The sequence below is a fragment of the Amborella trichopoda genome, chromosome 2 (genome assembly GCF_054954075.1).
Source record: "Amborella trichopoda isolate Santa Cruz 75 chromosome 2, AtrichopodaSantaCruz75HAP2 v2.0, whole genome shotgun sequence".
Classification (NCBI taxonomy): Eukaryota; Viridiplantae; Streptophyta; class Magnoliopsida; order Amborellales; family Amborellaceae; genus Amborella; species Amborella trichopoda.
The window spans coordinates 61199963-61223282 of NC_142337.1; the positions used below are offsets into that span (position 1 = coordinate 61199963).

General features: G+C 36.3%; 1 protein-coding gene, 1 long non-coding RNA gene and 1 other non-coding gene across 10 annotated transcripts; all 3 read right to left on the minus strand.

Annotated features, from left to right (window-relative positions):
• On the minus strand, window positions 1-13143 carry LOC18445180 (BRCT domain-containing DNA repair protein). Of its 8 annotated transcripts, XR_002282836.2 has the most exons (11): window positions 12801-13143; window positions 12053-12146; window positions 10966-11385; window positions 7637-7693; window positions 4683-6955; window positions 1830-2102; window positions 1275-1355; window positions 1009-1120; window positions 825-891; window positions 518-657; window positions 1-333 (listed from the first exon to the last, which is right to left on the minus strand). XR_002282836.2 is itself a non-coding variant. In XM_020674133.2 (10 exons), exons 2-10 carry the CDS (start codon window positions 12129-12131, stop codon window positions 591-593), a joined length of 3429 nt encoding a protein of 1142 aa, XP_020529792.2. In that variant the 5' UTR covers window positions 12132-12146; window positions 12801-13143; the 3' UTR covers window positions 354-590. The 8 variants fall into 8 exon arrangements, 6 of the variants coding, with proteins under 6 accessions (XP_020529792.2, XP_088715260.1, XP_020529794.1 ...); XR_016049915.1 differs by lacking the exon at window positions 1-333 and having other exon boundaries at window positions 354-657; window positions 1830-2016; window positions 12801-13133; XM_020674133.2 differs by lacking the exon at window positions 1-333 and having other exon boundaries at window positions 354-657.
• A 3990-nt stretch (window positions 13144-17133) lies between these two features.
• TRNAP-UGG (transfer RNA proline (anticodon UGG)) lies at window positions 17134-17205 on the minus strand. Its single transcript has one exon. It is a non-coding gene; the product is annotated as a tRNA-Pro (tRNA).
• Window positions 17206-17556: 351 nt separating this feature from the next.
• LOC110008197 (uncharacterized) lies at window positions 17557-21604 on the minus strand. Its single transcript, XR_016049916.1, has 3 exons — window positions 20016-21604; window positions 19770-19865; window positions 17557-19647 (listed from the first exon to the last, which is right to left on the minus strand). It is a non-coding gene; the product is annotated as an uncharacterized LOC110008197 (long non-coding RNA).
• Between the last annotated feature and the right edge of the window lie 1716 nt (window positions 21605-23320).

Genomic DNA, 23320 nt, shown 5'->3' on the forward strand with positions numbered 1-23320 from the left:
TGTCTGGTCCATTGTCTTGCATAAAAAAATCAACACGAAGAAGATTATAAAACGTGAAAGCACAGATCGGAATCATGAAATTAGCAGCTCATCCCCAAAACCCCCTTGGTTGGCCAAACCATCAGCCATCTGAACTTACAAAAATACGTATTTGTGCAGGAGAAACTTGGCCTCGGAGATCCCTACCAGTTGTGGCTGATCTCAAGAGCTAAGAGAGGCAAAGAACGGCGTAAAAATGCACAATTGTCGAAATAATCACGAGATCACGCAATTGTGTCAGAACAATTCCTGGTTGTAATTAATCGAAGCCACAACTAAACACAACGCACATACCTATCGAAAAAGACGCACCAGAACAAAATTTAATTTAGATGCAAAACAAAAAATATTTTCTTTACATTTACAGAGCCAAGGAGTAGTAAGCCTCTGTCAAAGCATGTGAAAATCCAAGTGATTTCTGCTTAAGCATAACTCAGGCGCTTTACATAATGGGAACGAAAAGGAAAAGAATACTCACATTACTTCACCTATCAGCACATTCCCCAAAGCATTATTCGAGAGATGTAACATTTTAGTGTACCCCACAACACTCATTTTCGGCTTTGAACCAAATTGGAGGAACGCAGTCTCTTAACATGGTCCTCAAAGAGATGATGCCTGTTAACAAAGTTCTAACAATTAATAACAGAAAGTGCATCGATAACAAACAAGAAGGAATTTCAAGATCAAGTACCACCAACTTTCCAACCTCTCTCTCTCTCTCTCTCTCTCTCTCTCTCTCTCTCTCTTAACACACACACACAAAAGAATTAGTCATTACTCACCGTTCATACTCCAACTTTTGGATAACTATTCCATTCAGGATGAGCTCAGAGGTGTAAGCCCTTGCACCTGCAAACAAAAGCCAAAGCCACCGCGATTCCGAAATCAAAATTCTTCCCCACTGTTAATTGATATTAAAACTCAAAGGCCCATGTATCCTTGCCTGGGAGATACAATTTCATGTACCTTTCTCAAGGAGGGGTGCAGAGAATATGTAATCTTCTTCACATGAAATCACCAGAATGTCCTTCAAAATTTTATCATCTTTAATTGCAGATTTCCCAAGTCTCTCGACTACCTGAAAAATTGAACAAGTTAACGATATAGAGGTAAAAACACAACGAGAAAAAGGAAAATGATAGTTGCAAATTTATAAATTAAAGACACAATCGAAGATTTTTTATTTATGCACAAGTTATTTCACAACTCACAAGCACGAAGAATATTCTTACCTGACCATTAAGTGCCTTAATCAGATACGCAACCAGGTCTCGATTGGGCTTCACACTTGGAGTAACCATTACTCTCTTACCCTAAAAAGGGACTAAAGAATAAGGAATTGGAAAAAAAAAGGCATGCCCAATAGCAGGTTAAAAAACAAACTAATATAATCACCAACAGATATATAACTAGACAAACAAGAGAAACCAGTTTTAGTTGGATAGTATTAAATGGAGAAGTACATTTATTATTGGTTTAGGAATGGGCTCAAAGGCTAGGTGGTTAAGGAGGTGGGGTGCCACAACACGACGTCTTGAGTTCCATTCGTTCCATGGGGTAGGGTAGCACTTCCCCACTGAACTACTAAAAAAACCAAAAACAAGTACAATCCTTGTCCAGTAGACTATGGGAAACCAACAGAGTGCATTGGGGTCAACACAATCTCTCTCTCTCTCTCTCTCTCTCCTCTCCCCATCACTGTCCATTTCATTGGAAGGCAATGAGCCTAAGGAAAATAGTTTTCGATAGTTCATCAGACCCTTTCACTATTCAATAAAAAGATAAACCTGTAGCAGAGGACTCTGGCTTGCACGGTTCAATGAAGCAGGCATGCTAAAGCCAATCTCCTTTTCTTTCTTGGTATCCCTCAATATATACTTCTTTTCATCAAGGAAACAGCTTGCTTGGCCACAGTTCTCCAGCCACAAGTGGGTCACTACTGGTTTGCCAAGAGCCATTGTTTCTAACATGTTCCTGGTGCGAACAAACTTATCAGTCACAAAATGAGTAGCATCCGAAGGAGAGGAAGTAGTACTGCATGCTCCAAGACGAGCCAATATCTGTCATCCATAAGACATGCAGCATGTAGTAAGAGCTTTGTGTACTGAAAAGATTTGAAATGGTTGGGTACAATTTAAAAATTTTCTCCTTATTAAATCATCATCATCATTATTCTATGTATATATATATACATATTTATTTTTATTTATTTATTTATTTATTTATTTATTTATTTATTAAGGGTTAACGGAGGGAATGGAGCCTAAGATGCTATGTTGAGGCTTGTGCCCCCCTAACCAGCAATGCCCCGACCCCATTCCCGTCATCATTATTTATTAATAAGACAATTAATTGATTAATCCATATCATCATCAAACAACAGTTACTATAATTAGGTTAATTATTTTACAAGCACTGGGTACTCTTATCATACGTTGTTCGAGGATAGTTAAGGCTACTCCCATCATCAAGGGTATTTTAGTTATTCTGTGTTCTTTGTTGTATATACAAGTTGTGCACAGCTTGAATCACTGATGAGATCATTTTCTTTTAGCTCTTTGGTATTGTAGAGAGGCCTATCTTCTTCTCCAATAAGAAGGCTTCTCGTTTACCTCATTGGCAGTAGGCTATGGATGAATGATTTTCGCACTAAAGGGGGCTAATACTTGGGAGTTGGTCCCTCTTTCACATGGCAAGTCTGTCATTAGCAGCAAGTGGGCCGACAAAATTCAAACACTGATGCTTCTCTTGAGCATTATACAGCTAGGCTGATTGCTCGTGGCTTTATGCAAGAGTATGAGATTGACTATGAGGCATTTGCTCATGTGGCTAAAATGACTGCCATCAGCATTCTCATTAATGTTGCCGCCGCTTGTCAGTGGTTAATGTTTCAAATGGACATGAAGAATACCTTTCTTCACAGTGATCTCAAGAATGAGGTGTATATGCATCCTCATCTGCCTCAACATGTCTGTCATCTCCGCAGGGCGGAATATAGTCCCAGACAGGCTCCGAGAGCTTGGTTTGAGATGCTTTGAGAAGTCAGTTCCACCATTCTTGCTTCCAGGTTCACTCGGGATCAACATGACACCGATGTTCATCTCCAGTATGAGCTGAGGTCGAATTGTTTTACTTTGTATGTTGACGATTTGGATCACATTCACGATACTTGGATACAGCTTGGAAACAGTTTGCCATAGAGGATCGGCCATTCTCGTTAGTTTCTTAGTCTTGAGATATCTCTTTTGCTCATGACTACCATCTCCGCTAAGGATGATTATGCCTCTAATATCACTCGGCATGCTTTCCTCACTAATACAGAGATAATTGACACAACTCTTCAGATAAATGTCAAATCTTTGTTCTATAGCTGGTAAGCCCTTTGCTGTATTATCAGCTTGTTTGGCAGTCTTGTGTATCTGGCAATCACCCACACTGACATTTCATATGCAGTGCATAGCATGAGCGAGTTTGTTGCCTCTCCTTGTATCATTCACTAAGCCACTCTTCACCAGATCATCCAGTATATTCGTGCCACTCTATCACATTCTTTGGTCTTCATATCGTCAACTTCAGCTTCATGCTTACACTGATGCTGACTGGGCCAGTGATGCGAACAATCGTTGTTCTACTACTGGCTTATGCATCTTTTTAGGCGATTCTCTCATATCTTGAGATGCAACAAGCAGAACACACTCTAGTGCCGAGGGTGAGTACTGTGCCATGGCTAATCACTACTCCCACTCCATTACATTGTGGAAACAAGAGTGCCTTTCAGATTGCCAGTAATTCAGCCTATCATGATCGTGCTAAGCATATTGAGCTCGACTACTATATTCGACATCACTTTGACTTGTGCTCTCATCTTTCCTCGTATTTCATCACAGATACAGCTTGCAGAATTACTCACCAAGTCGCACACCATCCCGTGGTTCATATTTCTCTCGAGTAAACTCTTCATCTTCACCCATCCAGAGTTTGAAGATGGTTGTTAAGAGTTAAGGGTAATCATATCGTTATATTGATTGGGCCATTGAGGGCAGTTTAGGCTATTCCTCTCATTAGGGTCTTCTAGTCATTATTTAATCTTGATAGTATGCATGAGTTGTCATTAATGAGATCATTTACTTTCAGCTCTGTAATAGTAGAGAGATCTATCTTCTTCTCCAAGTTAACAAATTAATCATCAGTAGTAATATGCAATATATTGCCAATAATATATCAATTATAACAAATATTACTATTATTATTACTTCTTCTTTTTAATCTTTTGACGCTTGTATTAAAAGTAAAGTTTACAAGTTACAAAAAATGGCAACCCACAGACTGGGTGCAGTATACAAAACCCCCCACTATTAGTTATAATAAATTAATATCAATATAAGTAAATTACTATTACCAGTATCTCTATCATGTCAGTCTAGAATCCAAACCAGTTTCCCACTCACAAAAGTCAGAATTACCCATCTCACACTGGTCTCTCTCTCTCTGTCTCTCTCTGTCTCTGTCTCTGTCTCTCTCTCTCTCTCTCTCTCTCTCTCTCTCTCTCTCTCCCCCCTATGAATCATACAGGTTGAATACTAGTTTACTCAAGGTAAAAAACAAAAAAAATTTTATAGAAAAGCTTCAAGAAACCTAACCTTCTTCTGCTGCTTAACTATATCATCATCCAGATGATGGCTAAACAAGACACGAACACTAGACATGTATCTCTTCCTTCTCCCAGCACTCTTCAATGTAGGAGATACTTCTGGTTCAGCAGCATCCAGTCTGATGAGTTCTCTTCTTAAAGTTGATTTCCCTGGGTCTCTCGTGAATGATCTATGAGCACCATCCCCCATACAAATAGGTGATACTGCATCTGTGCCCTTCAAAGGTGTACTACAAACTGACCCAGCTAGTTCTGTTTTCTTTTCAGTGGTTGCTGAAAGAATATTGTGAAGTTGGTCTTTGTTTGCCAGTGCAGCTGAATGGTTAGCCGCATTTTTATAAAAACTATGCTCAGGTGTCTGTTGCCTTGTCATGCTTGTAGGGTTTGGGGATAATAAGCGTGAACTAGGGTTCCTAGATGACCTTATTCGAACGCTGGACTTAATGGGTACATCTGATACACCATCTATGCCATCAATTTCAGAAGGTAAGCATGATATACCATCCATGCTATCTCTTTCAGCCGGAGACAAATGTGTTGTTGCTTCTCTGGCTTTTGTGGGCACATCTTTGGAGACTGTTATCAATGGGGCTGAGCTTTTAGAAGCGGATCTCGTTTTCCTTGTTCCAGGATTTAAAAATATTTCCTCAATGGAGTCCTTATTGGGAACACATGTTTGGGAATGAGTTGTTTTAGCAGCATTTGTCGACCTCTTTCTTCGAGCTGAAGATGATTGGTTAACTGCTTCTAAGTTCTTCACACAACCTGCTACACTAAGTAAAGAATTTAGGTTTCTTTCTGATGAATTCCTCTTCCCTGCTCTAGTTTTGGGGTAAGAACTCAAAGTTTCCTTCAATAAATTGGTGCCTGCTGGTTTCTCATTTGATAGCGTATCAAAACTCCGCTTTTCTTTCTTCTCTAGCTGAGGCTTTCTTCGTTCCCTGATTCCAAGTTCACTTAATTTAGCAGTCCTCTCTTCTTGCTCGAACTTTTGCTGATTTGCTTCTCTTTCTCCAGTTAACTTTGGCTCCACAGCCTTAGCTATTGGCTTCTTTCTGCACCTGCTAAATCCAATGTGATCAGCTTCCCTGGATTTGTCATCAAGTGTCTTCATTTGCTTAGATTTTCTCAAATTATAATCTGAATCAATAGAAGAACAGCCTCTCTTCCTTACAGAGACACGTCGTGAATCACTCCCTATCTTGCCTTTAGCTTTTGATCCAGCCTTCGATTTAGAGCGTGAATTACTCTTTCTCAAACCTTTGGTAGGATTTGTGAGAGCCTTTTGATTTGTAGGGGTCACAGGAGGTACACAACCCAATGCTTCAATAGCTTCAGCAGCCATTTGGGTATCAAAACCAACATCATAAGTACCTTGTGAAAACCTCACAGGTGATGCTGGTTCTTGCCCTAAAGGTACTTGACTTGGATGCTCTTCTAAGTCTTTGAACAAATTCCTGCTGATTTTTGCACAACGCATATAATGGCCACTTGAAGAACCAGATAGCACAACCCTCGAATCAGAATGAGCAAAATTAAGGACTCCCTGATGTACATAAGAGAACCTTTCCTCTTCCTTCTCTCTAAGCCTTTCACCCAAGCCTTTGGGTCCTTTAGAGAGAGCGCGTTTATTCTTATGTGGTTCTGTCAAAGCCTTGTCCACAGTTTTCCCATTCTGAAAGAAGGCCTCCTTTCTTTTGCTAGAGAAAATACCTCCTCTCCCATCTTCTCGATTATCATCCCAGTCAAAGATCGCAATTTTCTCAGTTGGATTTCTCAAATCAGCCAATTTGGCTAGAGTTTGTGCCCCTTTTACACTTGAATTTAAAGCTGCTTTCATGTCTCCAGTTTTTCCTGGCTCAACTGGTTGTGACAACCCCACTCCATTGACTGATACTAACTTATCCACAACCCCAAGTGCCTCAGCCTGAGACAATTCACCAGGCTCCTGTGAGTTCAAGTAGCTTAACCCTGCAGTACAATGACCAGGCAAAAGAGAAGAATTTGTTTCTTCATCCCCAAGGCTGTTAAATTTTCTAATAGAGTTTCCATTTTCTGCAAGTTCATCCTCAACAAAAAGCTTTCTCACCCTAGGATTTCCAGCCTTGCCTCTAGTTTGATCCCCTAAGGCATTCAAGCCTTCCTGATTCAGGCTTCCAGTTCCATATGCCGGTCTCTTTAAGCCCATACTTTGAGCAGCTGAAAGTCCAGATGCCCTTAAAGATGCAGCACGAACGGAAGCAAAGCTTCTTTGTGAAGATCCTGAATCAATAAGAAACACTTAGGGTACCGAGGTTTTTGACATTGGGGAAGCTTATGGAATTCGTCAATACATGCCTATGAGAAAGAAAGCAACTTATAATCCAATACAAAGCGTTGGGGTTATCAACTTCCAATAAACTCATGGACAACGGAGAAGAGAGAGTGGGACCCATGCCCTGATCCTTTAGGACCCACTCTCTTTCTCCAACACTGCCCATCATTTCATCAGATGAGAGAATAAGAATGGCTATATTTTTCCATGGTCCATCAGGTTGTAGTATAAATCGAGGATCAAAAAGGCGAAGGCGGCCGCCCAAATACTTAGGCGCCCTAAGGTGTCCCGGGGGGGGAGGGAGGGAGGGAGGGAAGTACTTTTTTGCATTTGACTGGGGCATTTTTTCCACCCTTGGCACTTGGCTGGGGTATTTTTTCCACCCTTGGCCAAGTTGTATCCAGGAGCCACCTAGGCCGGTGCCTAGAAGCACATCCACCTAAGGCGCCAACCTAGGGCATGCCTAGGCGCATTTTTAAAGCTGGCCGCCCAGGCAGTGAGGCTGCCAAATTTTTCAACCTTGTTATAATTACCCTAGTATATGCCTTATAAGAACAAATAGACCATATAAACAACTATTGAACCTATTCTTAGCAAACATGTAACAAGAAGAGGTCAGAGACACTCACCAGATTTCGGCATAGAAGCAGGTTGGCGACAAGGGGATCCATAAGAAATAGAGTTCCCTATCAAGAGAAAGTTAAGATTCAGAAATAGCTAAAAATTTTTGAAGCATGTAAAGAAGAGGCAGATAATTACTTAAATGGCAAAAACATGTACATGGAATGCTATATGAAAGTAAGACCTTTGAACCATGTGTCCACCGAATTATAAATAGGATCAACATGTTCAAAGGATGGTGCAACATATCACTCACAGAGACCCTTGAGAGCCCACTGAAAGGACCAAAAGAAAATAAGAAAATGCAAACCTAAGATCTGCTAAAACAGTTCCAAACAAAAACAAATTGAGAAAACTACATCTTATGAATTTGTTGCTTTGACTGCACATTCTCCGAACATTTATATATAGCCGCAGAGAATGAATTAGCTCTCCAAAAGGCAGATTCACAATGAATAAGCCTTTCTTGCACGTTAAGTGTTATTACCTATATCTGTATCTCTCCAAGAAATCTAAACAAATATCTTCATTTTCTTCTACTTTTGAAAAATCCAATCAGGTTGGCAACATGTCATCTTCAGAAGGCAGATTCAAAAAAGTCTCTTCAAGCTTTATCACCTATATTCATATGTCTGAAAGGATGTGTTAAGGAAATGTCATCAGCTTCTTTTGTTTATTGGAAATCAAGTCAGGCAGGAAATAGGCCACTCTCAAGGTGATAAAGGCAAAATATCTAGTTGTAACCACTGAGGGGAAAACAAATCACAAATTCATATTCAGTAAAAATTGAAGATAGTACAATCTATACTATGATGTGCAAATTTCCAAATCTATTTTTTGTTCATTAAAAGTTGTCTATAAATGTAAGCTTTGAGGTACAAAATGAAGCCTGTACTACAAACAAGACTTAGTCGAAAAATCGGATCTAATAGAAAAACCTTGTCTGTATAACCTATAAGAGTGACTGGAACCACATCTGAGACTACACATCAGAGCCACCAAAACTAGACAGCAAGATAGAAGAATTCTGCATGCCTTCCTTAGATAATGAGCCCTCCAGTTCATTAAATTCCCTCTAGTGTGTTGGAACTCTCTAGTTCTTCTCGTGTGACTATAACCCCCCATCGAATAAGCTACCTAAGCACCAAGCATAATTATCCTTTTTGTTGACCAACCAATTAAAATGGCCAAGTCCCCTTCGACAACCCTGCCCCACCCTGGCCTTTCATTTCTAAGCCAAATTATGAGGTGCTGGCTCCACCTCAATCGAACAGCATCAATACAAAAGGTCAATAGTAAGTAAGACTTTCCCTTGATCATTTCACTCCCCGGATGACTGCGTCCCCAAGGTTGCCTTTGGAGCTTCCATCAAAATTCAACTTAACAAGCCCCAATGGCGGTGACAACCACCTTTTAGGCCACCCTTCTCAAGGAGGTCTCAGGGTCACAATCTCCAGCCACTTTATTTGAAGGGCACCCATAGAGTAGTCCCACAAATCACTTCACATTTTGGCCCATCGAGCTACCAACTCCTTTAACTCGTTCCTTTCTTCTCTCTTTGCCATGTTTATGATGTTTTTTTTTTTTGTTTTGATAATGATGATGTTTAAAGCATCGATTATTACGTTCAGTCCAAGTCAGCCATAGAACAGCAAAAATCACTAGCCTCCATGGGAGAGTACCAACATTAGGCAGTGGACAATTTTACCATTGTTGCATCAGGGTATTCAATGAAAGTCGGAGCGGCCCAATATCAACCAAACAGATTCAGTACAAAACTACAAATAGTCCACGTTACCTTGCTACATATAGAAAGGTGCCAGATAGATTAGGAGATCTCCTGGAGTAGAACCCCTCACCAAAATTCTAGTTATTTCTAGGCACCTGACCCCTGAAGCAAACAATCCTAGTGAACCATAGGACACACTGAATTCCAGTCCACACCTATATCATAGTCCAACCTCAGACTACCCCTAGATATTCGAAATATTCAAAATATCCCATTTTAGGAGACTGCAACCAAAAATAGGCAACTCCTAAGTTAGAAAGGAAGAAAATCGTGGACAAAGAAGCATATGATTTCAATCAGACTACCACCATCAGAATCTGTGCAATCTTCGGCATTGTTCAGAAGTGACCAGGACTTAGTGATGTGAGGTGCGCCCCGACCAGCGACGCATCTCCGCTCCAACACGAATGGTCCAGATTTAATCCAGACCGAAACCTTCCTGATCTGGAATATTTTTGATATAAATAGACATTTTCCACCACCTTTCAACATCTTACAGAATGAAACCCTACCCATAGCCACTCAATCATGTCATCTCCAAACACTAGAAATTCTAAGTGATCAATAATCCTAAAGACTATGCAAATACAACAAACGTTAGAGAAGAAAAACCTTTTTCCTAGCCAATCCAAAGACTTAGAAGCAAATTCCTAGGCATGACTTCCCCGGTTTAGTAAATCTTAAAGGTGAAAGGAACAAAGACTCCCATCTTTGTCTGATTCGGGCCCCAACTCCAGGTGTCGGGCTTGAGGGCCCAGCTTCTAGGCATTTTCTTTCCCTTCCCCATTATTTTTTATTATTTTTTATATTTTTTGCTTTCTCTATTTATAAAATCTTTAAAAATCATTGTTCCCGTTCTCTACTGATTTCAAAAGGTTTCTCTCAATTTTACACAAATCTAAGCCAGCCCTGCCAATGATTTGTGAAAAATAGGTCTTTAGGGGGTTATTTCTTCAAGCAAGCATCCTGACACCTTGTGTAACCCACATTACAAAAGTCAGTGGCAGCATATGTACTAGTACTCCACATCTTGTTCCTTAGAATGGACCAATTAGTTCAAATCCAATCGTATCCTAGTTACCTGAAGTAACTATAAATCTCTTGTTGATAATAAAGAATTCAAATAACAGAAATGACAGAACAGAATAGCTCAAAAGGAAATAATCGTATTAGAAAATTGGCAAGATATTAGATAGTAATGGGAAAAGAGAAGAGCCCCACGAGTCACTTAGATGTGCCACCAAATTCAGTGAAAACAAAAACCATGTAAACAAGCAGACACAAATTGAGGAAACCAGAACACTATTGAGAACCGTGGAGGTTTAGCACAGACAAAAGGCTAATGCAATAGTAGGATCTTTTGCCAAAGCACATTCGTGCTTTCAGCCAGAGACAATTTGAGAGTTTGTTACTCCATGCCATCATAATAATATCCATGCAATGTACCTCCACAAACCTTTCTTGTTCAATGTGAGTAACTGAAAAAAGCATTCATTATTGAGAAATACGAGACAAACTGCAGAAGAAGATGCCTCGTATAGAACTCACCTGATGCAACTTCATCATCAGTTGAAGCATCTGAATCTACCACATTATTTCTTCGATCCCAATCATTTTCAAGGGTTGCATTGACAACCGAGAGGTTTCCTCCTTCCTTGCACTTCCTTTTATAACCATCATTCTTAAGGGGAATGGATCCCTCCTCACCAAGTACTCCTTCATTATCAATCAATACTAAAGTTCTTTGTGTTTCTTCGTGATCACTGCCTACACATATCCCTTCTTCACTCTCCCCCACCAACAGGGTTGTCACGTTTGTACAATTCGGATCCTCAACGAGTTGGGTATCTTCTATGTGGTCAGGATCTTCACATGCAATCTCATTTTCAAGGGAAACTCTATCATCAAGCACCAAAGTATTCTCAGCAGGGCATGTGTCGCTGTCATGAGTCTCAATGAAAACCCCCCCTAGTTTCAGAAGTAATGAGAAGGAATTAACGAGCAAGATTAGAAAATTCTACCAATAATGAAATTCTTAATGGAATCATATAGGATAACTGTTGGTATCAAACCCATTCAAAACTTTATCAGCCCAGATTCTCAGTGGAGCACAAAGAAACAATTTTCACAAGTGTGAATAACAAAACTGCCAAAATCAAATTCCCAAAAGAAATTCCAAGAAAAGCACTTGAGAACAGATTCCCTTGAAGCAGGACCCCAATGAGCATAGAAATATCAAATATACAAATGCTAGAATTCACCCTATTTTATACTACCATGAATTTTATGATAAAAAGCTGCTTCTAGAGTCTCTAGACCCACACTCATGATTCCATAAAGTAGGTAGTGAAACCCCCTCATCTAAATTCCCCAAAAACAGGTTGAATCAGCGGTACATGTGAAGCATGTTGCACTAGCTATTAAACGTTACAGATGATAAATGTCAATATCAGTCACTAACTTTACGAAATATACCGCCAAAACCAATCTTAAGTGTTTCAAAACATATGAGTAGGGTTCTGCCAAGTCATAATATGTATTGTAACAACAAGAAGAAGAACAATAGTAATAAAATAATGTGATGATTTCTTCATACTTCATCATAAATAATAACACAAACACAAATTGCACTTACCATCCAAGGGTGAGTCAATTGAGATGGTCTGTGTTTCTGAATCAATGCTCAATCTCCCCTTCTCTCTTTCTCCTCCCATTTCCAGTCAAATTAACTGGAAAAAATAACAAGAAAAGACAAATAATTCATTTGGTCACAAATCAATAATCTTTAAAGTATCCATCTCAATCCAAACACATCAAAAACGAGAAAAAAGAGGAAACTATACAGCAACCACAAAGATGAACAATAACCCATCTGGAAAAAATCCAAAATACATGATACTTTCAATACAACAAGTTTACTTTATCAAAAAATAAAAAATCCAAAATACATGATTGTCTATCATACACAAAGCAAAAGAATATGATACAGGCCCCAACAATAGATTATCTCTTCCCTATATCATATTATACAAACCATCCATGTCTATGCATATCATTCACGCCCCAAAAATAATAAAGACCTCAATTCAGCACATGAATACCAGGGATTTATAAACATTACACAACACAATGTACCCATCAGAAAACCCATAAAAAATCAGAATTCATCCCATACACAAGTGATCTTGATACTCAAATTACATGATTACTTCCTATATCATACCATCAAATAATACGAAAGCAGATTATATGTTTTATTCACTAAAAACAGTAAAAGATCAAAAGATAGTAGCGCTTTATACAAGCTATCTCAATGAAATTGACCAACCCAATAAACATGACCGAGAAAAAAAAAAAGGTTTTGCAGGGCCTGGTACACGAACATGGTAGATGAGTGCTTCTACAAATGGACATCCATGGAAAATAAACGACTTTCTTTGTTTTGATTTTGGTGTTCACAACAGTTGCTTCTGAAAATTTAGGGTTTGGGGTTCGTGGCGTTCCGTTTGGGAGAAGTTTTGGAGGGAAAGTTTTGGTAGAGAGAGAAAGAAAGGGGGTTAAAACAACGATTTACAGAGACATGATCTCTATTTCGGTAAGAACCACGAGAGTAACCTTGGTAAAAGGAAATGACCAAAATGGCCTTGATGTTTCGGGTATTTACACATCCATGGTCCCTGTCTTCTATATGTGCCCATGGAATCAAGGAACTACACTCTAGATATAGGAAAGGAAAAAGTTTATATAAAGTCATAACTTCAAAATTAAAGATGTAACTCAAAAATCTATGAGAAAAAAGTTTTTTTAATATTGAAAAACCCTCTAATTGATTATCAATATTGAAATATATTAATATAAAAAAAAAAAAATTTAAGTCTAAAAAATAATGCATCTTGCAACACATTATTTTGACTGTTCATTTTCAAGATTTTCATAAATACATAGATTTACTTGATTTTAACCATTTTTTAAGTTTAAAATTTTATAACTAGATATCAAAATAGATTTTGAGATAATCTTAATATATTTTTTTACTCCAAAATTACATGTTATAATCAAATTTGGAAGTGTACCTTAATTAGATTGTTTAAGGTTGCAACCTTATAGAAACCACGCCCTTTAGGAAAAGAGCTCGGGCTTAATTGATTAGCGTTTTGACAATTTGCAATGCTACTTTTTCGACTCAATTTTTACTATAGGTAGGGGACCTCTCCCGACTGACTCACCAAAAAAAAAAAACTATACTCTAGGATGCCTTGAGTAGTCAACCACGGACAATTAGTAGCATTATGACTCAAGTTCAATTACTTCCATCGAAATGTTGGAAAAAAAGACATCCATACTACGTGGATTGATCACTCAAGTGGGATTGTCGGTTCGACTCAATCACCCGATTTAAAATCAAACGGTCAATGATAATTGTGGCTTCTTTATATAAAAAGTAAATGATCTCATTGTATATATATTTTTTTATTTTTTTATTATGTAAGATGAGCATTTTCTAAATATGCCATATTTTAACATCAAAATTACCTCATTAGATCCATTTGGAATGAGTATATACTATTTTTTAAACTATTCAATTTTTTTATTGCAAAATTACCATATAATAGCGGGGGACAAGACTTTCCGATTCTTGGTTAGTATTTGTTTGAAATGTTCTTTCAACCTGTTCCGAGACAAGGGATTATTGAACTTTCTATAGTGTGCTCCTGAGAGAGTACATTGTACGCTTAGCCCATCAAATTGACTATTTAAAATTTAAAATCCTAACTACTTTAATTTGGAAATCATTTGTTGATTCTGACCTAGATACGACATTTTTGATAAAAATATATTTTATTAGGGAAGGTAGTGTTTGCAGTGTGCGCCTGAAAGAGCACCTTTGATTAGAAGGTTTAATCAAATGCACACGGGGGGACTATTTAAAAAAAACGAACAAATAATGAAATAACTGTTATATAAATTAATTGCCCAATGCGGCCGTTTGGTCTGGTGGTATGATTCTCGCTTAGGGTGCGAGAGGGTCCCGAGTTCAATTCTCGGAACGCCCCTCTCCCCCCTTTTGTGGAGCAGATTTTACTTTATGAGAATGTATTTTATCATTTCCATAAACAAATAATAATAATAGATGATGTTATGATTATTTTCCCCTCTTGTATTCATTTCCATAAACAAATAATAATAATAGATGATGTTATGATTATTTTCCCCTCTTGTATTTGTTAAACTAAGTGTTCATAGATTTACATGATCCCATTTTTGAGTTTCAAAATTTATTGTTGGTGTTGGAAATTGATTTAGATCCATCATGGACATTTCCATTACCGAAAGTGCTTTCTATGAGATGAGGCTTTATTTTGTACGCTTAAAGCCCAGGCCTTATAGAAACTTCATCTATTCTAAAATAATTTGTTAATGGTATTTAAAGAATTCATTATTTTGCATCACATTTATTAGTTTTACCATTTACCTCCAAACTGCTAATTGTACAAAATAGTTTAGAATAATTAGTTACATACCATTCATTTTAAGGAATCAAGGGGGTCTAGTATTACTAATTTTAAATTACCGGAGTTCCTTACATAGATGGAAAGATAGATCAAGGTCCAAAACAATTAGTTGCGAAAGGCCCATTCACTAGCCCTACAATGTGCCATCTGAAGTTACTAGTTTCAAATAGAGAGCATTTAGGAGAAAAATAAAAACCACAAAAAAGATAAATGAGCATAAAATAAAAATATGAAGACATTTGTAAAGTACCGCCAATTAAAAGAGATATTCGGTTGAATTTCATGTTGTAATAAAAGATCCAGACTTTATAGAATATATTTTCCACCGAACATATATTTTAGAGCATGTGTACTATGTTTTCGTAGGGAGCATATTGTCTACTTACTCCATGGGCATATCGTGTACTTTCTCCACAGGCAGAAGATTGATCAGAGAAAAGTTTATTGATTTAAAATTTGGGGAACTATCTAAGAACCATTAGATGATTATTTTTAAAAGAAAAAACCCTTAGATCTCACCCATCAAAAATTAGATGGCCTTTGCTCAATTTCAAGACAATTTTCTTGAAGCCTATGGAGAGTGCGACAAGGGATGTTAAATTTTTTCTTTTTCTTTTTTTTTTTTTAAATCGGGATTAGCCTATGGGTTGAAGAGGTTTAGGGTCCTAAAGTTACTCATAGATTGGGTATTAATCGAGGGAGTAAACATATACTATACTCTAGAAAGAAATCATTCACCTATATTATAAAATAAAGTATCCAAACCATTGTTCAACAAATCAACCAATTCTGACCGGCCGGTTAGATTGGAACCAGGACCCTTCGATGTTTTAGGGAGCTAGTGGGAGGGTAGACCCCCCTTTCTGGACCAAAACCTACTTAGTAATTTCAGCATATGTGCTATTTTATAAGCCAAACGATATTCCACTCTTTCAAGAGTATATTGTCCATTTGCTTTGTTTATGTGAAAATATTTCTTAGGAAATATTTTTAAGTGAAAAATTTTTGCAAGTGATTAGGTGTAGAAATATTATCACATCAATTGATTATGATGTATCTTTTTATAACAATTGGTAGAGAAAATATTCAACTACCTAACCATATGAGGGAATTTTTTCACACGAACCAAACGTGTATCCTCTAACACATAAATTAAACTCTACTTAAGATTAGTTTCAGGATCCAAATTTTGGAGATATAACCTCTTTAACACATATTAACCTCAACAAACAAAAAAAATCTTAATTGCATCCTCTAAGCACTTGAAACGAATAATGTCTCAAGATTATATACGGTAAGATCTAAGTGTTATAAAACTCAAATTTCAATTATTATATTTTTGAAAATAATCATTCTAAAGTAGTTATCCAAAAATTTCACATTGAAAAAATCATCTCATCAAAGAAGTAATCTGACAGAGGGAGTCGAAACAAATTATGCCTCCAAGGACACATAGAATATGTACTTTTTCCAAATACATCGTGAAAAAGGGAGAGGTTATTTTTTTTTAGTGATTTAAATATTTTATGATAGACCTCACATCTCATTGACTAAGTAATGCTTGAGAATATTTTATGTTTATGTTTTCTAGCCCCACATAATAAATAGTATATGAACTTTATCCAAATACACGCGTGAAAAAGTGAGAGGTTATTTTATTTTTAGTGATTTAAATATTTTATAATAGACCTAAGTAATGTTTGAGAATATTTTATGGCGTGTGGGTTTCCATAAGGCTGCACCCATAAACAATCCAACTAAGGTGCACCTTCAAATTTTATTATAATATATAATTTTAATGTCAAATTTTTTTAGAATTATCTCAAAATTTATTTTTATATCTAATTATAAATTTTTAAATTTTAAAAATAGTTAAAATTAAGCAGATCTATAAACATATGAAAATACTGAAAATGGATGGTGTAGATGATATGTTGTAAGATGCACTATTTATGAGACTCAAAATATTTTTATTTAGTCATACATCTCGATGATCAATCATGGAGTTTTTTAATATTAAAATAACATTTTTTTTAAGTGTTAAGGTTGCAACCTTATATAAACCTTTTCCTATTTTATGTTTATGTTTTCTAGCCCTATACGAAACGAAACGCAGAAGTCCCAAAAAACGCCTTGTTATACGCAAAAAGAAGTCCAAAAAATGCCTTTTCCTTGCCAAAAAGTATAGCTTGCATTTGGAGAGGGGGCATTCCGAGAATCGAACTCGGGACCTCTCGCACCCAAAGCGAGAATCATACCACTAGACCAAATGCCCATTTGATGCCTAACTGTGCAAGCTAGATTATACTCTTTCATTGAAATGTCTGACAACACACAATATTGCCTGACCTGTAGAAACGATAGTCAAGAACATGCAATTTTAAATTTCTCAAGACCCCCAATATCTATATGATCGACTCCATGGGAATTCCCAATGTTGGCATGGCTAAGGTTATACTTTTAACTAGGCACAAACTTGAGGTTTGCATGGTGAGGAGACAAGGTACCACAATATGATGTCTTTCAACTTACACTTAAAAAAGTATCTCGGCCAGAATTGTAACCGTGCACAAGTAAAATAGTTGAGATTTCACAAAGCCATATCTAATTGCCAAAAATTAATGTATTTCTTTTATTTTTTTATTATGTTTATCTCAAATATAATTGACCAATATTTATCTAACATATAATTGACCAATACAGCACTAAATATACTTCACCAATATTTTTTATCCAAAATATTTGTTATTATTTTATTTATTATTATTACAAAAATGAAACTTGAGCCCAAAATTTCAAATAAATATGAATTTACATTTAAAATTAGATGCTTGTGCGCCTTTCAATCGTCCACAAGACACAATATCAACCCTTTAAAAAAAGTTGTGCTTTGATCAACAAAATACTTGGATTCAAAGACAAGAAAAGAAGCTTGGAAAAACTAAAGGAAAAAGTTTATATAAGGTTGCAACCTTAAAATGTAGAAGTACAGATGCACCCCAAAAATCCATCGAAAAATATTGTTTTAAGGTTGAAAAACCCTCTAATTGATTATCTCAACATCAAGATGTGTGAATATGAATATATATAATCTTACATCACATAATCTAGACCGACAATTTTCAATATTTTCACATGTTCATAGATCTACTTGATTTTAACCATTTTTAGAGTTTAAAATTTTATAAATAGATACGAAAATAGATTTTTAGATAATCCTTATAATTTTTTAAATCAAAATTAATAAAATTTGGAGGTGCGCTTTAATTGGATTGTTTAAGGTTGCATCCTTATAGAAAGAACCTACACCCCATAAAAGCTCATTTCATACTAGCAACCTAGGAGAGAAATAGCATCATTGAAGCTTATAGCAAGCTAACACATGCAAAGAGAGAGGGAAAATCACATAAACATGTATAGCCTTTGGTTGGGACAAATGGCATATTATTCTTTAATGTTGGAGAAGTAATTGGTGAAGCAGTGACTTAGCCGCATCCTCTCCATTTTCATATTTTGGATAATTGATGTCCTAAACATCTAAAATTATCTTCTCGACCCTCAAAATAAAAGACCCAAAGAAAATTAATTTGGAACCCTAAGATACGCCTAAATGTCATTTCAGCTTGCAATACAGATCGCATTTTATTTTGAATGTCATGCAATCTAGTTTGTGGTTTCCAAAAGAATCTACCTTAAGTCAGATTTGCACTATTTTTTAAGAGCTCTAACCCATTTTCCTGAAAATAGATTCAAAGGGTTTAGAATGATTTTTAGATCCTCATTCCAAACAGTAAATTTTCAGGGCCTGTGGCGTTGCATGAGGGCGCAACCTCCCACGAAGCTACCCTTTTTCTTTTTTTTTTTGGGAAGGGGGGAGAAATCATATAAAATTTCATCCTTACACTGTCGCAATAAAGAGCACCATAAAAATTATCAAATTGATCATCTTGAACTTGGGATTTCGGGATATGAAAAAAAAAAAAAAAGATTTCAAATCATTAAAAAGTAACACATTATATGAACCATCCAGTTTAAAAAAATTTAATAAGTTTATAGATTTGCTCAACCTACACTATTTTTTGAGCTTCGAATTTAAAAATTGGAGGTAGAAATAGATTTTCAAATCATTGCAAAGGCTTTCTAGCACCAAAACTTCATCTCTTGGCATAGTTTAGAGTTGTGCATTGTTCAAGGTTGATCCATTGTCATTTGTTTCCTAGTTCTTGTAATTTAGCACAATTTTGTGCGTACTCTGATATTTTGAGAAATTGAGCCTTGTTTTTATCTATTAAGAACCAACAAACAAATTCTGATATCAAATTTATTTTATATTTTAGGAATGTATTTTTCACATGATCTTTCATCGTGGGTTTTGAGACTTGAGCTACAATGAGTCTCAGTCATGAACATATAAAATGCACTTTTCAGATCTGAAAGGTAATTTTTCAATTGTTCATCCTTGATTGCAATGGAAAGGAAAAGAAAACTCGCATGAAAATAATATGGAGAGAGAGAGCGAGAGAGAGAGAGAGAGAGAGAGTTTTTCTTAGGTTCACAAGTGTACAAAAGACTCGGGTTTACAGCCTAATTTTAAGGGAAACAGCATTACAAATAAATACCTCAAAAACACCGAACCTCCAATTATCAACTCTGGGTGATTCACTCCCTGTTTCACTTGTACAAATATTGATTGTTAATAGTATGAGATCAGATTTTGCTGCAAATTCAACAATCAACAAACACATCTTAGGTTCACTTTCTCCTAAGATAAATATTATTATACATATATTTTAAATGGTTTATTCAACGAAGAGGCTCAATATCATTCAAAACACTCACCAGTAACTCTTTATTAGAACTCCAATTTCAGAAGCAGATGACTGGATTGCATCTCTGACACTGAAAAACCCTTAAGGCCCCACCAGCATTCAAACACTACAATAGAAAAAAAATAAATAAGTATATTAAAATCTTATGTTCTCAAACACATCTTCGGTTCAATTTCTCCTAAAATAAGCATATTATTATACATATATTTTAAATGGCTATTCAACTAAGAGGCTCAATATCATTCAAAACACTCACTAGTAACTCTTTATTAGACCTCCAATTTCATAAGCAGATGACTGGATTGCATCTCTGACACTGAAAAGCCCAAGGCCTCACCAGCATTCAAACACCACAATAGAAAAAAATAAAATAGTATATTAAAATCTTATGTTCTCACCGTATATTCTATTTACAGTCTTACACTTCTATCCTGGAGATAAATGAAGGATGACTAAAGCAATTAATTTATCAACAATGCAGTATAAAATGGGTTCTACCATGAGTTCTAGACAGAATATCGGGACAAATGGAGAAGTCCAGACTGTATAATAATGAACAGAATGCATTCAGTGCACGAATTCTTTCGCATTTAAATAGCTATTCAAAAAGCAAGTCATATCAAATTGACGCATCCGAAGTATGAGTTGATTCCTTATACGAAAACCAGGGCTTGATTTGCTTCTTAACAAATTAATAATAATAATTAAAAATTCTGCTAGATCACGATGCTCTCAAAGGAATAGCAAGGAAGACAAAAAAGGATCAAACAATATCAGAATTTGAGAATAATTACTACTTGCTGCCTCCACACCATCACCTCACATTCAAGAGGATAAAAAGGGGTATAACATTGCTAAAATAGCCCAAAATAATTTAATCTAGGATGAAAACAATAAAGTGATGATATTCTTATTCATATCTTGAATAAATTGACAAGAAATCTAATATCAGTATATAATTAGATTCATGCTTTTCCACTGATTTTGACAAACTCGGCTTCAAAAACTCTGAAAGAATGAGTCATCCCCCATTCTTTCATTCCTTAGTGCAATGACTGATCATTTGGCACCTCGATGGTGTACATATACAATTTTAGATTTAATTCTATTGGATGGGAGAATGTATCGCTGATAACAATTCCATGGTTATAAATAAATACATCTTATAATAAAGAATGACAGAATGCAAATACGATTGTTAACACCTCAAGTCAAATTCGACTCGATATGTATAAGGGACTTCTTTAAAGTGGATGTTCCAGCACGAATCTCAGCAATCACTTGTTCTGATTCTACATATTGATCATCATGAGTTTGTCAACTAGACACCGTCTTTATGATGTCATGGCCTTGGTAAAAGAAATTACTATCTGCTGATATGTAAAAAGATCAAACTATTTTTACAAATTTCTCTCTGAAACACTCATGAAACACTGGATCTGAAGCAATCTTGCTTCCACAAACATTGTCACATAAGAGAGATACAGAAGGAGATAGTTGCACACCCATGTAACTGCATGTTGATGAGAGGCCCATTATGCATCATTGGCGCTAAACTTAGCCAGAGGATTTTGTTTCTTACTCCTTCAAGAGACGAGTGAAGAACCAGGACGTACACAATAATCAGTCAAGTGCCAAGTGTCAACACATCGAGGCTAATTAGAATATGATTGTAAAGGGGTCTCAAAAGGTATGAGAAGACCACATATAGGGTGGAACAAAGGTCGCAAAAAATGCGATGAACTGCTTGGACATGTGCCTTTTGTCGAACTGTTATAAGCTACTCGACCATACTGAAAACACAAGTGATATCAGGTCCAGGGCTAGGCCAGCCCGCAGGCATCCTGGCAGAGCACAGGCCAGTCCTAACCTAGTACAAACAAACATATATATATATATATATATATATATATATATATATATATATATATATATATATATATATGGGGTGCGGTTTCTATAAGGTTGCAACCTTAAACAATCCAATTCACCTTAAAATTTTATCATAACATGTAATTTTGTTGTAAAAAACTCTTAGTATTATCTTAAAATCTAATGTCATGCCTAATTAGAAAATTTTAAATTCCAAAAATGTTAAAAAAAATAGATATATAAATATATGAATGTCTTGAAAATAGACGGTCTAGATAATGTGTTGCAAGATGCACTATTTCCGAAATTCAAAAACTTTTTTTTTCATATTTATAGATCTCAATGTCGAGATGATTGATTAGAGGGAATTTTCAACATTAAAACAACATTTCCGATAGATTTTTGAGGTGCATATGTGATTCTACATTTTAAGGTTGCAACCTTATATAAAGTGGTACTGAACATCAATGTGCTTGGTCCAATCATGGAAAGCTAGATTCATTGCCAAAAATAGGGCACTTTGATTGTCACAATGAAGAGGCATACCTTCTTGCACAATTCGGAACTCACCAAGTAACTTGCTTAGCCAAATTGCTTCTTTAGATGCACGAGTAAGTGACATACACTCAGCCTCCGAAGTAGACAAAGCCACCACAAATTGCAACCTCGATAACCAACTAATTGCACCACCTCCCAAAGAAAAAGATACCTTCTTTTGTCATAGTCACCAACAAAATCTTCATCAACATAACCGGCAACTTTCAAATCCGTCCCATTATAACAAACACTAGCATTACAATTTCCCTTAAAATTATCAAAGATCTACTTCACAGCAGTCCAATGATCATGGCTAAGATTTGCTATGTATCTACTCATAAAGCCCATTGCTTGTGCTATGTCAGGTCTGGTGCAAACCATAGCAAACATGAGGCTCTCTATTGCTGATGAATATGGTACTTGAAACATTTGTATCTTCTCTATTTTAATGTAAGGACATAGTTTTGAAAACTTTATATGCATAGGAAATGGGGTACTAACTGGTTTAGCCTTGTGCACATTGAAGTACCGCAAAACCTTGTCCACATAACTCCTATGAGTTAACCGGATTTTTCAATTCTTCATGTCCCTAAGTACACTCATCCCAAGAATTCGACTAACGACTCCCGAATTTCAAATTCCCTAGCCAGTAGGCCAACTAAGCTTTACGTGTTGCACTATTCTCTTGGTTCTATAACAATTATGTCTTCAACATATAATAACAAGATAGTAAAGCTTCCATCACCATAACAATGAAAATACACCGCTGATCCTTGTTGATGTGATGGTAGCATATCTTTAATCTCCCATGACGTCTGAGGATCGAGTTGGTAAGAAGAGGGAGAGAGGAAAGAGAGAGAAGAAAGAAATATTCTAAAATACCTCGCTTTTTAATTTCCTTCAAATAAGGCTAGCTTTGTGCTTTCCTTCCTTAAAAAAAACAATGAAAATAAGCACAATGGTGAGCTTCACATCTATAAAAATTCAAGCTCCACATGAAAGAATCAAATTGTTTGTACCAACACCTCGATGCCTGTTTCAACCCATACAATGATTTCTTGAACCTACAAACCAAATTCTCTTTATCTTTCTAAATAGAACCCTTAGGTTGGGTCATAAAAATTCTCTTTTAAATTACCATGCACAAAAACA